Source organism: Manis javanica, chromosome 3 (genome assembly GCF_040802235.1).
Source record: "Manis javanica isolate MJ-LG chromosome 3, MJ_LKY, whole genome shotgun sequence".
NCBI classification, from domain to species: domain Eukaryota; kingdom Metazoa; phylum Chordata; class Mammalia; order Pholidota; family Manidae; genus Manis; species Manis javanica.
In genome coordinates, this window is record NC_133158.1 from 144,258,117 (window position 1) to 144,274,443 (window position 16,327).

The 16,327-nt window shown below is 44.0% G+C and overlaps 1 protein-coding gene across 2 annotated transcripts in view; it reads right to left on the reverse strand.

The window, feature by feature from the left end:
• Positions 1 to 16,327, reverse strand: part of SCHIP1 (schwannomin interacting protein 1) — a 146,358-nt gene that overhangs the window by 116,642 nt on the left and 13,389 nt on the right. Inside the window, exons 1-2 of one of the 2 annotated variants that reach the window (XM_036997893.2) lie at positions 2,401 to 2,660; positions 1,206 to 1,889 (exon numbers count right to left, since the gene is read on the reverse strand). In XM_036997893.2, the coding sequence (XP_036853788.1) occupies positions 1,206 to 1,871 (666 nt within the window). In that variant the 5' untranslated portion in view covers positions 1,872 to 1,889; positions 2,401 to 2,660. Of the gene's footprint in view, positions 1 to 1,205; positions 1,890 to 2,400; positions 2,661 to 16,327 lie in introns of those variants that run through there. The other variant, XM_036997894.2, reaches the window with a different exon arrangement.

Consider the following 16,327-nt stretch of genomic DNA (forward strand, 5'->3'; position numbering starts at 1 on the left):
AGCTTCTCAAGGGACAGTAACCAGTGGGCTCTGTCAGCCAACAGCTCTCTGATAGAAACTGTGCCAATTTCTCTGTGAAACGTAGTTACTGTCCTCACCCCTGAAGTCAGAAGTGCATGCTCCCAATTTCTAGTAGCCCCAGGGTCCTGGGGCCAAAAAATTACACCTGCAAACAGGCATTCTCCCACATTGCCACACAGTGCCACACACAGAAAGCAACTCATTTAAACTGTACCCTTCAGACCCATTTAGGGACACCAGTAATGATTTCAAATTATAATTGTTGCTTTATCTCAAAACAGTAATAAAGACGGGAGCCACATTCATGATTCTTTTCTTTTAAGTCATTTATCTGCTTTCCTCACAGAGGCAAAAAAGATGTTGAGACAAGTGTGAACCTGCCAGAGCTTATTATAGCTGCAGCCCTCCTTTCCTCCCTCTCTCTGTTCCACTCCAGCACCACTCCCTCTCTGGAGTTTCTGAACGGAGGCAGTAGCCTCCAGTAAGGAACTGCAAGCGGTTTATCAAAACAAGGAGGGATTCACCGAAGAGGGGGTGAGTCTGGCGACTGACGCAGGAACCCCTCCCTCTTCACAGCAGGTCAGTTCGCCCCATTCCTCCGGGTCAACAATAGGGTTTCAGAAAGGAAGAAAGTCTTAGAGGAGGGCGGTCAACCTATTTAAATTCTGGCCCATCCACTTAAAAGGGAGATGGAACAAACCCCGCTGTGACTCCTGGAAGTGTGGGGCAGGGGAGTGTGTGCGTATGCAGAGGGACTGCCTACACACGGGTGAGACATTAGTGGCAAGGAAGGAAGACCCTCGGTTGACAAAGCCACAACCATTACGACTTGAAATACCACCCGCAGGGCACTGGCTTCGGAACCAAAATCTGCCCGGATTTATTTTCAGGCAAGTGACTCACAACCTCGTCTCCATAAGTAATTCCATTAAAATGAGTCGCTGGTTCTACTAACCCGACTTTCCGCCGGCCTCTGGCTGCCCCTCCCTCCTCTCCGCCCATCTGCAAATCCAGACAGCTCAGAGACTGAGCAACCGTACCCCAGGGGTGCAGAAGGCAGGCTCTTCCGCCCGGCGCCCCCATCGTGAAGGATGAATGGGGCGCAGGCGGGCGGGCGCGCGCGGGCTGCTCGCGGGGTGTGTACGCGTGTCTGCGCGCGTGGGCACGCACCCCGGCCAACTTACGGAGGTGGAGTTGGTCCTCGCCAGGCCCTGGTTCCGCACCTCCTGCTCCCGGAACTGCAGCCCAGCCAGATGCTTCTCCAGCGCCTCCCAGTCCATAGGGGGTACCGGGGGCTCCTCCGGGACGCAGGTCCCGCCGTCCGTGTGCTGAAGGCAGAGGTTCCCCGCCGCCGCTCCCCGGCCGCCGCGCCGACCCCCCGCTGGCTGGGGCTTCTGGACCGTCCGGCGGGGACCCCGAGAACTGCTCAGCCGGCCGGCCACCACCACGTTGCCATTGTGCCTGAGGTCCTGGGGGTCGTGCGGGTGGAGGTTGCCGTTGGGCACGGGGGGCGGCATGGCGGTGGTGGCGCCCCCGGCCCCGCCGCCGCTGCGGGTCCTGGCGCTCACGTCCCCCGGCCCCCGGGCTGGACAGCGGTCATCCTGGTACCCTCGCTCGTCGTGCTCCTCCTCCTCTTCCTCCTCCTCCGCGTCCTGCTCTGGCGCCCACTCATCAATCACCTTCTTCTGGTAGACCGGGAAGGGCTCCTCATAGTCCTCCAGGGCAGACACCAAGTCCAGGCTGCCCCCCGGCGACGACGAGGACTTGCACTCGGAGCAAGGGGTCACTTTGGCGGAGTTAGACTGTGAACTGGCGCGGCTGCTGCTGCCGGCGTCACTGCTCAGATCCATCCCATCCTCTCGGTAGTCCTGGGGGGAGGAGGCAGACAGAGTGAGCCGCCGGGCCCAGCCTGCTCCGGCCGCCCCGCCGTGAGAGCCTCGGGCCAGGGCCCCGCGCCCGCCTGCCCGGAGGTGCGCCCCCCAAGGAGGCCTGCGGGCGAGAGCCTGCACCAGCCGGAGATTTCCCTTATCCCGTGCCCCTCCCCTGCCCCAGCCACACTTCCTCCGGGTAACTAACCCTCACATTAGTAAAGGGGGTGCCCAGCCACCAGCACGCACACTTTCCATAAGGGGGTCCGGGGTGTGCGCGGACTTTGCTTTAACCATTTTGCCCCGGGCGCGCCCCTGCATCCCGCCCCGAGGATTCTCCGAGAACCACTTTCCCAGAGAATTATAATTCCCTGGGGAAGGAAACCGAGAAGAGGGTGGGCGGCTACTAAAATCGCACCTGGCTCCGGGGCGCCGAGACCACCCCCCCACCCGGCCCCGCCCCGCCCGCCCGCGGCGGGGAGCCCGGCTTCACTAGCTAGCGGAGCTTTACTTTCTAAGGAACCGCAGGCAGCTCGGCGGGGCTCACTCCCGCCTCCGCGCCTCCCCTGCCGGTCCTCCTCTGCTCGCCGGCAGGCTCGGGGTATGGGGCGTTCTCGGCTTGCGCAGGGCCGGGTGGTCCCCGCCGTCCCCTAAGGTGTGCGGGGCGGGGCGCGGCGGCAGTCGCTGCAGGCGCCGCCGCCGCCCTGGGGGAGGGAGGACGCGCCCTCCCGCCGGCGAGCGGGTCCCGCCACGGAGCATGCCCAGAGGCTGGCAGGCGCGGCGCAGTCCGCTTTCCCGGTTTTCGCGGCAGCAGGCTGGCGCTGCGGGGCGGGCGGGGATGGGGCTTTAGAGGCCGGGAAAAGGCCAAGGGACGGGGCCGCGGGGCATTCGGGGCGCTAGGACCCAGCCCAGTGGTAGGGGCGGCGCCCAGCGGAGGGTGGTGAATTTTAACCCGTGGACACACTCCTGTTTCCTGGGCGCGCCTCAAGCCCACTCTGCGGGTCTCCTTACCCCGCCTACGCTTCCCGGCACCCTAAAGCGAGGGCCCGGCGCCTCCTAATCCATGAGGAAGTTCCCTCGAGACCCCGCGAAGCACCTCCCTTCCCCTCCACGCGCAAATACACCAGCCCGTGTGGGAGCCCGAGTGACGTGCTCCGTGGTCATGCACCATCATTTCCCTTCCACCTTCCTCCTCGCCGCTTCCTCTCCCTCCACCGCCCAGCTCCAGTTGCTTTGCCTTTTTCCAAGTTCAGGCGGTGGGTGAAACCTGTTGCTGTAGCTCCCGTTTCCTTCCCTCTCCGAGCTGCACGCGGAGGATGACCACGGAGAAGTGTTTGTTGGAGGAATGGAGGGGTACATGGGACTGATAACGTGGCATGGTGGTGGAGAATCTGTTCTAAAGGTTTGGTGGGCCTCCGAGGTCCAGGGGGCCCACCCTCAGTCAAGGAGACATTAAAGGATGGGCAGAGGTGGGTGTCAGGCGATATGCTGCTGTCTCATGCGCTGGGTTTGCTTCCTTAAAATGTTCAGGAAACTGAGTCCAAAAAGGCTGTGTAGGGTTTTTCGAAAAACACGGACTTCGCCAATTTGGCAGGTCATCCCATTAGAAACTACGTTTCAGGAATTGAAAGAGGAAACATGTAGACCTGTAAGAACTGGAAGCCAGGAAAACCCTCTTCTGTGGCGTTTATGAAAAACAGCACTTAGAACTTAAATGTTCTCTCTCATACACACAAATAAATATATGAGGTGATGGATGTGCTGATTAACTAGATGGAGGAAATCCTTTCACAGTATGTATCAAATCACCACAATTTATGTCAATTATACTTAAAGCTGAAACAATTTTTAAAGGAAAAGAAGGAAAAAAACCCTATTTTACAACGGATTGGGGAAAACTAGTTTCCCTGAGGTTCCAGATTTGGGCCTGTTACTAATTATTGCCTGTGATTTCTAGCCTGGACTGGCCACTACCCTGGCTTTGGTACCCTTCAGATGGAGGGGCTGGAGAATGCTTGGAATTCTTCTGTAGGGAGTGGCTGCCACCCTGACGGTTCTTCTAGGTCCTTGCTGGGGCTTGGTGCACAGACCCTTTGTTTAAGGGATTTCGGTGAAATGTGACGCCTCTTCCAGGTAGGCCTGCCAGGGAAGATAAGCTAATCTCTTCTTGTCTGGAAGCAGCGATTTTATGAACAACAGGAAAAGGGGCCTTCAGGGCCTGGCCCCCTTAAAGCTCTTGTGTAAAACAGGACTGATTGTAAAGTAAAATGTCTTTTATGGTAACATCTGTGAACAGCCTGCTTTGGGCTCCAAATATGGTTTGATTTTGAGGTTGCTGTGGAGCCCTGGGTCAGCTGGCTGCTACCCTATAGGATGGAGGTGGCAGTGTGAGTGTTCAGAGATGTGGGTAGGAAGCATCACATACTGGGAGCTAGACAGCTGATTTTTAAGTCCTCGTGTGACTTGGCAAAACTGAGGTCACAAACAAGCTCCCTGCTCCGTGGCAGGGCGCAGGTAATATTGATCAGCCGAGGTGATAAGGAAGAGTTGTGGTCTCAATCCAATTTTTAAATATTAGAACCTCCTCAGCCACCCACCAGACTCCCTCCTGGGTTCCAGGCTCATCCCCCTGCTGCCCAGATGTCTGTGTTCAGGGAATGCAAAATAAGGCCTTAGAAAAACATTTGGCAAGGTAAATTCTCTGCCAAAAATGCATGGCATTTCCAAGCCAAATAGAAACATCTTTGGATTATCTGTCCTTTTAAATTATATTCTGACCAGATATTCTGGACCAGATGGGGGAAGTACCATGTTTCTGTTTTTCTTTTCTCATGCAAGGTGTCTGGCTAGCTCATTTTCCATTCTTTTCCAGCCTTCCTTCTCCTGCCAAGAACAGTCCCACTTTGGAACAGGAAGCCCTGCCAACTCCTAGGCCAGTGACAGGCCACAGATAATGTCCAGCAGGATGGAGAGATGATTTGCAAAGTGATTGAAAGGCCCTACTTCCTGTTTATAGGAATATTTTCTCAAGTTAGGGGCTTGGACTTACTGACTTTGATTTGTGTCCTGCAATTTTTATAAATCAGATATCAGAGATGTGAGTCAAGTGGGCATCACCCCAGACCAGTCCCTTCCACCCTCAGTCACTAAATCCTGTCCCTCTGGAATACCTATTGCCCCCACCCAGTATAAACACTGTGTCCTCAAGTTACAAGGAGTCTCCCTACTATCCTTGCCCATTCAATAAATACAACCGGAGTGCCTTTCTAAAATGCAAATCTGAGCAAGTCTCTCCTGGCTTCATTAAAACCCCCAGGGTTCATCACTGCCCTCAAAGGAACTGCTTCCAGTCTACCCTTCCCCAGCTTCTTTTGGCAATCATCCTGTAAGTCTCAGATTAAAAGCCACTTCCTCCTGGAAGGATTCCTGGTTCTCTGTACCCTCCTGAAGGGGATCAAGATGAGTTTCCCATGGTACCATAACCCTCACTGCATTTACCACACATACTGTATTGAGATTGCTATGTAATTTATTTTTTTCAAGAAATCCATTTTTATATTAGGACCCAGGCCACATATATAAAAATGTTAATGTTTCATAAATCTTTTTTTTAAATAAAATCCTATCCTAATTCATTTAAAATGGAATCTGGTCACACTTCACTGTTGACTTCACTACCCTTAAATGGGTCACAGCATCTAGTGTGACAAAGCACTCTAAAATTCCATGAAAGGGAGGGGCCATTTCTATCTTGTTCATGTTCACTGGGATGGAATTGGAACTTCATTGATATTTGTTGCCGGAATTATTAATAATAATATTTAACTCATTTAATCCTCAAAACCCAATGAAGAAACATTCCCATTTATAGTGAAAGAAGCTGTCTAATGTCGAAAAGCTGGAAAGCTAGGGGGTAGAGCCAGAACTGGAATCCAGGCAGTTTAGCTTCAGAATCCTTGCTCTGAGTCACTCAGCTAAAAGCCCAGGACCCCTTGGTCTAGATGCATATGGATACATTTACCAAGCAAAAATGTCAGAAAAGGTCTCCTTGCAGCAAACTCCAGTGAGTTCTCAGCCTCCTGCCCTGCAGAGGCTCCTTGGGCAGTATTTATGACTATGCGAAGAAGGCAGCTGGCAAGAGCAGCTGTTCTTCTTTGCTCACATGTGCTCCACCTCCTCAACTGTCAACAAGTTCAGCTACATTCAGCAAGTTGGGAGGTTTAACTGTGTAAAGGAAGAGCAGTGACACCTCGGAAAATGAAATTTCACATTGGTATGAACTACTTGCCTTAAGTTCCCCCCAAAACAAATCCTTTAAGAAGGTAGCCGCCATGATTGATTTGTGCATGGATAGGAAACTGTCTGGAATAATACTCAAAAGGGTGGGGATGAGCCTGTTCCTCAGAGGCCACTGCTACTTGTAGGATTTTAATCAGTGAAGGCAACATCTGAGAAAAGACATGATTAAAATATTTAAATCATATGGAGTATGAATAGGTGGGAAAAACATTTATTTGCAAAATTCCCAAACTAATTCTGAAGTAATTACCCCTAACGCTGAACCTTCTCTAAGTTGTGGTATTTAGACTAATAAAGAAATGGCTGGCAAAGAGGTTTATATTTCATCTTTATTACATGAATTACATGCAAGTCGCATGCAGTAAACAGATGCTCTCCTATTTTATTACCTGAATGTAACTATGCAGAAATATTTAATAGCACTTTGGGACAAAGTGTCCTGGATATAGAACATCTGGGCCTAATTTATAGCCCTGTCCCTAACCAACTTTGTGACCTCAGTTTCCTCATGAAGGAGGCTGGACTGCATGATCATGGCATTAAGCAAATAGAATGAATTGAATGAATGAATAACTATATGAACTAAAAGCCTTCTTCCAACTCAAAGACTTTGGATTTCATACTAGATGCTATGGGAAACAGAGTATAAAAATGTCTCTGCGGGTAAGATTCCTCAAGGGAGGAACAACCTAAGACAGGCACAGTCGCAGGAGGGCCATCAGGTGAGAAATTGGGTATCAACAGAGGTGAGGCTTAGAACCTCACCCCCCCTGTTCTGAGAGAAATCTTCTGCATCCGTGGATGTTTTGTTGCCCTTGTCTAGCTTGGATTAACACTTAGTCTACAGGCACAGACCTGATCATCTACATTTGCTCTCTTACAACACTAAACTATGTTTTCTACCTGTATCTTGCATCTACCTACCACTGCAGCATTTTATTAAAAATAATAATAATAAAGAGAGAAATGTGGTATCCACATATAAATCAAGTATAAAAATCAAACGAATATTCATATTTGAACTGATTGTTTATATTTTATGATGCATGATCAAAACCGAAAGTTTCTGTGATGACTGCCCTTGCACTGTTCACCACGTAAGAACTTATTCACTATGTAAGAATTTGTTCTCCATGTAAGAACTTGTTCGTTATGCTTCAGAAGATTGGAGACTGATGAAAATTAGGCTTGGGGTGGATTAATGATTGTTCATTGAGCATTGACTCCCCTATACAGAATTTTATTGTTGTTAACAACCATTTGATCAATAAATATGAGAGATGTCCTCTCAAAAAAAAAAAGTACAGACTTCCAATTGTAAAATAAATAATAACCGGGATGTAATGTATAGCATAAAGAATATAGTCAAAATATTGTAACAACTTTGTATGGTGATAGCTGGTAGCTAGAATTATCATGTATATAAATGTTGAATCACTGTGTTGTACACCTGAAATAATGAAACTGTGTGTCAACTACCCCTCAATAAAAAATTATTATCTACAGAAAAAAAAAATGTCTCTGGATGGTTTCATGTCCTTCTTTGTTGGGAGTTACAAAGTGGGTTCCTCCATTAATTCAAAACCATGGTCTATCTCCATTAGGTAGGTTGAAAGCATGGTATTTATTTCTGTAGAGTGAAGGGGCTGATCTTAACTTACTAGTCTATATGTGTAGTCATTTTGGAGATGTATCCAATATACACCTAAAATGATTTCTTCCCTCATTTACAGAGCAGTACTTTAATGAAAAAAAAACTTTAAAAAATAATAACATCTTCAATGTTTTGATTCTCTAGCAAACCATGAGAATGCATTTATTTCCTACATTTTCTTCAATAAAAACGAAATGGCAAACCTCAGCCCTTAAAAGACAGCGCCAATCAAAGGGTCTGTTTGTTTCTATGCAGGAGATCAAGGCCTAGCTTGGATACCCAGAAAATGAACTAAGATACGATATGAGGAGGAGCTTCCGGCATCAGCACTCTCTGGAGGACTTGTGCCGGGGGATGATCATCAAAAAGCCTCCACAGGGATTCGGACGATGCTGCGGTTGTGGCTGCATCCAGCCCACCATCTCCTGGACTTGCCATAAGAATGAGGAGGGAGATGTCTAGGCTGGCATGTGCATACAGTGAGACAACGAATTTGACCGGATCTGTACTGTTGGAACTCAACCAGGAGTTGGGAGGGGTGCAGTTGTAGCACTCCAAAATCTCATGACTATAGACTATCTATGGTTAAAAGAACATATGGGATGTGAACAGATCCCAGAAATGGGCTGCTTTAATTTGTCTGATGGTTCAAGTACAGTTGGACAATATCCATCATATCATAGATAAATTTTCACAAATGCCTAGGGTGCCTAAATGGTTTTCTTGGCTTCACTGGAGATGGATGGTAATTATAGATTTGCTTTGTTTATGTCACCGTATTCCTATTATGTTAATATATGTGTGCAAATTAGTTAGTAGTTTAAAACGTATACATACTTAAGGTACTATACAAGAAGATATGTCAAAGAAATAATCAATCCTCCCAAGTTTCCTTCGTATGCTACATCTATAGCTTTTCTTCTTCCTTCCTAATTACAACCCTTAAATAGAATTCGTGCCTCATATCGAATTTACCGAGTATCATAATTCCTCCAGGTGGTAAAGATACCTTGAGACAAGTGCTGGGCATAGATGCCACAGGGCATAAATCTGCAAAGAAGTAAAAAGCTAACCTTTGCAAACAATATGGCTTCTCTCTCACTTACCAACTTTACATTTCCCTGTATGGCCCCAGAAGATGACTGGTTAGCCAGAGACGGGTAAGATTCCTCAAGGGAGGAACAACCTAAGACAGGCACAGTCGCAGGGGGGCCATCAGGTGAGAATTTGGGGATCAACAGAGGTGAGGCTCAGAACCTCACCCCCCCTGCTTTGAGAGAAATCTTCTGCATCCGTGGATGTCTTGATGCCCTTGTCTAGCCTGGATTAATACTTAGTCCATAGGCACACACCTGATCATCTGATCATCTACATTTGCCTTCTTACAGCACTAAACTATGTTTTCTACCTTTATCTTGCATCTACCTACCACTTCAGCATTTTATTAAAAATAAAAATAATAATAATAGTAGGAGAAATGGGGGATCAACATATAGATCAAGTACAAAAATCAAACGAATATTCATATTTGACCTGATTGTTTATAGGTCATATTGCATGATCAAAACCGAAAGTTTCTGTGATGACTGCCCTTGTACTGTTCACCATGTAAGAATTTATTCACTATGTAAGAATTTGTTCACCATGTAAGAACTTGTTCGTTATGCTTCAGAAGATTGGAGACTGACGAGAATTAGGCTTGAGATGGATTAATGATTGTACATTGAGCGCTGACCCCCCTATACTGAATTTTATTGTTGTTAACAACCATTTGATCAATAAATATGAGAGATGCCCTCTCAAAAAAAAAAAAAAAAAAAAAAGACAGCGCCAATGACCTATTTTCTAATCCTGAAACCAGGACACTTGGCTTGATAAATACTACAGTGCTTGCAGAAACTAGGTGAATGCATGAAATGATTACCCTGAAAAATCTGTAGGCATTGGTGACTAAGGCAGCTCTAAGTGCAGCAAAGGGACAGAGGAAAGCCACATAAATGGTATCATTCAAGACCTCAGCATATGGCCACACAGACTGAGCCCTGTACAGAGTTAGGAGGATTGTGCACTACACCACAGGTCCCTGCCAGGAGGAGCCATTTGGCACTATTCACAGAGATGACAATGTAAATGGTACCCCCTAGAGTCGTGCTCAAAAGTCCAGAGGCGCTATTTGGAATTCCATTGGTAGGAAATTTGTTCTCTGTTGACAAAATCAGTGGAGGAAGGCTGTTTTTTTCCTGATGAAGTCATACCTCAGATTGCATGCTACTGGCAAAAATTCAACTTACCTAAACTCTCTTAGTCTTTCTTTTTCCAGAAGTTTCTACTTTCCTATTATATTTTATTTTCCTAGCAATTCTTGAAAATTCAAGTCTGTAAGCAACCCTGAATTTATCATTTGAGCTTCACTGAAGGGTATAAATTACATAAAAGGACACTAAAGAAAAGCTAGGAAAGTCTGTAGACTTACTGCATGCACTCAGGGAAGCATTACAAGTGATATGCACTGAAGCCCATGTACACATAACTGCAATACCAGATGAATTGCCTCAGAAATTGTGTGCCTCATAATTTGATGTGTTATGCTTGTCAGAGGAACATTCTCACAGAACAGTCCGGGAAGTGAAAACTGTGTTCTGCTCACTTCCTGATGTAGCCTTAGAAGCATTCTGAAATCAGAAAGTAGCTGCTGCGGCACTGTCAGTGCAGTACAAGCAGGAGGAGTGCATCTGAAAGTGGAGAAGGAGGGTCAAACAGGAGGGAACCCTTCCAAGAGACCTGGCTCTGCCTCTGACTAGCTTTGCATTTATGGGCAAGAGAGTCTCTACAGCTCTTTGGGCCACTGGGCTCACCATGAAAGGAGAGTTGTATGAAACTTTCAGATGCCTCCAGGGGTCAGGCAGGTGAGGTAAGTGAGTGAAGGAGGCAGCATCGGTGCCAGGGAGTTCTGGGGTGAGTCACTGAGTCATGAACAGCACAGCACAAAGGCATCCATATTAAAATTCAGAAAGCAGGTTTACCTTCAGTTTATCTGTGAATCACCATTTGGACCTTTGCTCTGAAGTCTAGATCCCCAGAGTTCTAGACTGCATGAAAATGAAAGCATTAGGGAGATTATATATCTTGGTTGTACAGGATGGTCCTGCTCTTTACCTGTTATCCAGTCATAATTGTTAAGAGTGCCTTTCTTCACTCTCAAAACTGTCCCAGTTTACGTGTTAAATTATATGATCACTCACAGTAGGGTGGGATCATCAGTGACTAAATATAAATGTTGGGGAGCATTATTTCCTAATCTGTCCAAAGCTTCATATGAAGTTAAATATGTTTCATGGCATCGTTTTATAGGTAGGATGATATTAAATCTAAACAAACTTACAAAATATTTCTACAAAAGTGATTCAATAAAAGCAGTATGTCATAAATTCAAAAATCACAGAAAATATGAGAGGCTACCATATGTAAAAAATGTTCAACTTCACTTGTAATCAAAGGAATGCAATTTCAATAATAATGAGGCAATTTTGCCTAGAAAAATATTTAAAAATTATTTAAAACTATAATACTCAGTGTCAAGATGAGTATGACCAAAGACTCATATAGTGCTAGTGGGTTTCTAAGTTTGATACAAACTTTCTGAAATACCATTAGATGATATGTTTTAAAAGTCTTTACTAAGTGTATATCCCATGACCTGTTACTAATTCAACTAATATTTATTGATCACCTAATATCTGTCAGGCACCAGTTTACTGTGGTGAAAGAGACAAGCACTATTAGCCCAAAATAGAACTTCAGCCTAGAGGAAAACATACATTACAGGGGGAAAAAATCCACCAATTTAGATTACAGTTTGTAATAAATACTCAAAAAGTAGACTTGTATGATGCTGATAGAGCATGCAGAAAAGAATGGGCATTGGAGAGACATCACAAAAAAGGCTGGTCAGTTGGAGTGGGAGGGAAGGGTGTTACAGGCAGAGGGAAAAGCTTGAGCAAGGGTTTTGAGGCTGGAAGAAGATTAGCATAGTCAAGTAGCTGATGGAAAAACACCAGGTTGGAAGAAGAGACTAAGGGGAAAGTGGCAAGAGAAGGGGTTGCCATTATGATCTTTATACCAACAGCCACTTCAGGATTGAAAAAGCAGAGTGACAGTTTTAGAAATTTTCTCTATGGTGGAGGATTCTGAAGGCAATAGAAGGACAGAGCAGAACAAGAGTGGATGTGGAGAGAACAATTAGGAAACAAATACGGTAGTCCAGGAGAGTGGGGAATATGGCTTAGGTGGGGAGAGGGAGAGAACTAGAAATATTACAGAAATATTTAGATGGTAGACTTAACAGGACCCAGTGATGGAATAGATGGGGGTGCTGAAGGGGAGAGAGATCACTGATGGTTTCCAGGTTTGTATCAAAAGCAACTTAGTGGAAATGTGGGGTCACTTTACTGAAATGGGCAATAAGCAGGAGTGGGTTTTGTAAGGGTGCAGAAGGAGGGAAGAGAGTGAATCCATTTTGGACATTTTCTATTTTAGATGGTATAAGATGTACCATCTCTCAAAGTGGAGATGACAAGTAGGTCATCTCCACTTGTACTTGTATGTACAGGTCTGAGCTTAGAAGTGAGATCTGGGACTGGAGATGCAAATATGGGAATCACAGCATATAGATGGCATTTGAAAGCTTGGATATAGGTGACAGTGTTTGGAGACAAATAGAGTAAGAAGGGAAGGCCAAGTTTCTAGCCCTGAGGAACCTCATCATTTATAGGTCTAGCAGAAGACAAATGAGTTTGTAAGAAAAGGAAAAGAATGAGGGGAGGAGACAGTATTTACTCCTTTAAAAATCTAGCCTAAGGACACAGACATGAAGATCTAAATTTATGCACAAAGATGCTCATTGTGGCATTTACAATAGTGAAAAATTAGCTTCAACCTAAATGTCAAAAAGGGGATGTTTAAATGAGTTGAGAGACATAACTCATTCTGTCGAATAAATGCAGTCAAATAGGATGCTTTTGAAAATTGTAATTAAATGAATAAAAGAGGGAATACTCTTATACATATTATGTGATCCCCTTCTTGAAAAATTAAATGGTTATATTCCTAGAAAAAGATGTAGCCAAATGTTAATTAGGGATGGTAATATTGCAGGTGATTTTAATGTTTGTATCTGTATTTTTCAGTTTCTTTACAATAATCACAAAGTAGGTGGTAATATTTTTACAAAAGAAAATAAATTATGCATATTTATTTTACTTAAAATAAATTTTTGTGAACTTGTTAAAGAATCCCATTAAAATAATTGTTCAGATGAGCTGGAATTTATTTATATAAATGCTGTGATGAATGCTTTTTATAAAACAAATGACTCCATGGTTCCATAAATCACTTACTAATTTGAAGTTTTTGAACCAGATTCTGTTTCAAAGTATAGACTGAATCAGCACACTAATGAAAAAAGTTTGGGGTCATAGTGGACTGAAGCAGGGGCTGGCAAATCTTTCCTGAGAAGGGCTAAATAGTAAATACTTTTAGCTTTGTAGGTCATACAGGCTCTGTTGCATATTCCCTTTCTTTTTATTTTAAGCAACCCTTATAAATGTAAAATTTCTTAGTTCTCAGGTCACACAAACACAGACTGCAAGCCGGACTGGGCTCATAGGCCACAGCTGGCTAACCTCTGGACTAAAGGGTGAGTGCACGAGAACAATGCATAGCACTTTTTCATGAAAAGCTAACATACTGTTGGGACTGTAGCCAGGTGAACCTTCAGTTATTCGAGTACTAGACCAGTTTGGATTTATTGCCGACAGGAAGCAGAATAAATAGGAAAGTTCTCAGAGAACAGCACTTCTTTGAAAAGTTTATGTGTTTTTCATGGAAAGTAGATCCTTTGCAAATATGTCAAGAGGTTGGTATTTTTAACCTAGAAAGTAAAAGCTAAAGGAAAATGAATTTGTTAATGGAAGAATCTTTCCATATATTTTTGGTATTATGAGGGGAATGTTATATACAAGAATCTATTCACTCATTTATGCCACAGACCTGGGAACCATCCTTGTCCCCGCCTCCCCATTGCTGTCCTCACCCAAATGTACTTAGTGCTGTTGGTGCTCCAAGCAGGTTGCTGCTCTTGGACACTACACCCGCCCCCAGCTGCTTTGCGTGTGGAGCTATGAAGCTGCTGTATATCCCTCCACCTTTATCAGGCCCAGGATAGGCCATCTGACCCACATCACATTTTGCATTCCACCCTTTCCCCCCAACCTGCTTCTCACAGGTTTATCCCTTAATAAACCACCTGCACCCAAATTCCTTCCTCAGGGTCTGCTTCTAGGGAACCTGACCTAAGAGGCTTAAGTCTCAGGGATTCTATTTCCTAAATATATTTGGCTTTATGATCATTATGTGTGCTTGGAGAAAGGGTACTGGACCAGTAACACTTACACTGTTATTTAATCTGTGAATAAACTTCAAAATTGAGCGCATGATGTCAATAACTTTTATGAATACTAGCTTTTATAAAATTATGCAGCAATGATCTGATGAACAAAAACACCCATAAGGACAAAGACCTTGGAAGAGGGTTAGCCTTCAGCTGACATTACTATATAGAATTATTGCTAGTGTTGTTAGTACTAGTGAGTGGAAAGGGCTGCATCTCCATATTATCAATTTTGCAAATTCTTACTGATTATATTTTTAAAATTATACTAATAGCCTATAAATAATCTCCCATTATAAGACTTTTCCATTTTATTATATTGTGATAGGCTCATTGATGCTTAATATGATGTGAATCTTTGCTGACTCTGAAGAATACCTTTATTAGGATGTGCATATGTATTCAATTTATCTCAATTTTCCACCTACATTAAAACCTTCAAAATTAAGTTTGCAAAAACAGGCTCTGTGCTAGCAGTGGAGCCTATAGACTGTGACCTCCTGCTCTGTTGCATTCGGGTTAATAATTCCCAGTAATCTCAAGAATCTGCACTGTGCATCACAGGATTCTGCAGCGCACTTGGGGAACTGTTGCACACTGTGCCTAGTAGTCCAAGGATTGGACCCAGCATAGGATGGGAGCTGGAAGTCTGAGAAACACAAATCCACCTCAGCAACCATGCAGATGTATACAAAAGCACAGAATTTGACCAACGGAAACTCAACAGTTTTCCTCAGCTCTGTCTAAAATGATTCTCTCTTCACTTTTTCTATCCTGGAAGTAGGAAATCAGCCATTTCTGTATTTTCTAAATGAAATACATTTTGCCTCAAGTTCATAATTATTTTCAACTGGAAAAAATATTAGGAGAAGCAGAGTAGACCATTCTTTGGTTTAATAATCACTGAAACTGAATGTTCAGTGTTTAGTTAGCTATTATTAGTAAATAAATTACACAGCAAGAGAGATTAAAATGGCCATTTTCCCTCCTTGCTTTTTGTAGAATGTCTTCAAAACAAAATAGAGTCTTTTGAGTAGACTGTTATTTAAATAGAGGCAAGTCCAGATTATCCCAGTATCTATAATGAGTCTACTTCCTAGGAATTTCTTTTCACTCTCATGAAATGGCTTCAGTGAGTTACAGCCACATTTCTCAACCTGAGCATAGGCATGATTGCTCAAATTCCTCTCCCGTGCTCAATGGAGGGGCTGGGCACCGTACTGGTGGTGGTGGGGTTGGCCTGAGTTGGAAGGTGGAAGGTGGAGCCAACGGGCAGTATCTGGGCCTAGGCAGTTGGGCTAAATCCCAGCCACTTGGCTACTATCTCCAGAATTTTGCCATATCTTCCACCTCTACACTCATTTACATATTTTCTTTAAATCAACTCATTTTTAAATTAAATTCATTCCAAAGGAAACTTGATGTCACTATGATAAATGGAACATAAATATTATCTGCTAAAGAGTGAAGTGTACATATACTGCATTTCATCAATTTCTAAGCACACTTTTAAAAATAATTTTAACACCTCTGAAATTGGGTTGTGTCTTAGCATTAAGGGCATCTTGCAATTATAATTTTCAACAGCTCTGTTGTTCTTAGCAGCACATTGAGTAATGTGTTTTACATATCAATGGTATATTAGATTTGATGGAGTATGGTAAATTCTATAAAACAATATTATTAAACTTTTAAAAATGAAAAGTGAAAATTCCAAACAAAAAATAGAATAAATTGAATTGATTTATAAGATGTCTGGCTGAAAATAAGTTTTTTCTTGAGAAGAATGGAACTTTTTGATCAAAATAGCTGGATATCCTAATTGATAGTTTTAGACAAAGAAGAGGATCCACATTAATGAGACAATTTTTTAATTTTTATATTAACCCACACTAAAAATCTGAACCTACATGAGGATGTGGTTGGACAGCTCAACAGATACTCAACTATTTTTATCTGTTACATTTAAGTGTATTTTACATAGTCTGTAACTTCAGGACGTGACATTGCAACATAGCACTTAATAAAACACAGAGT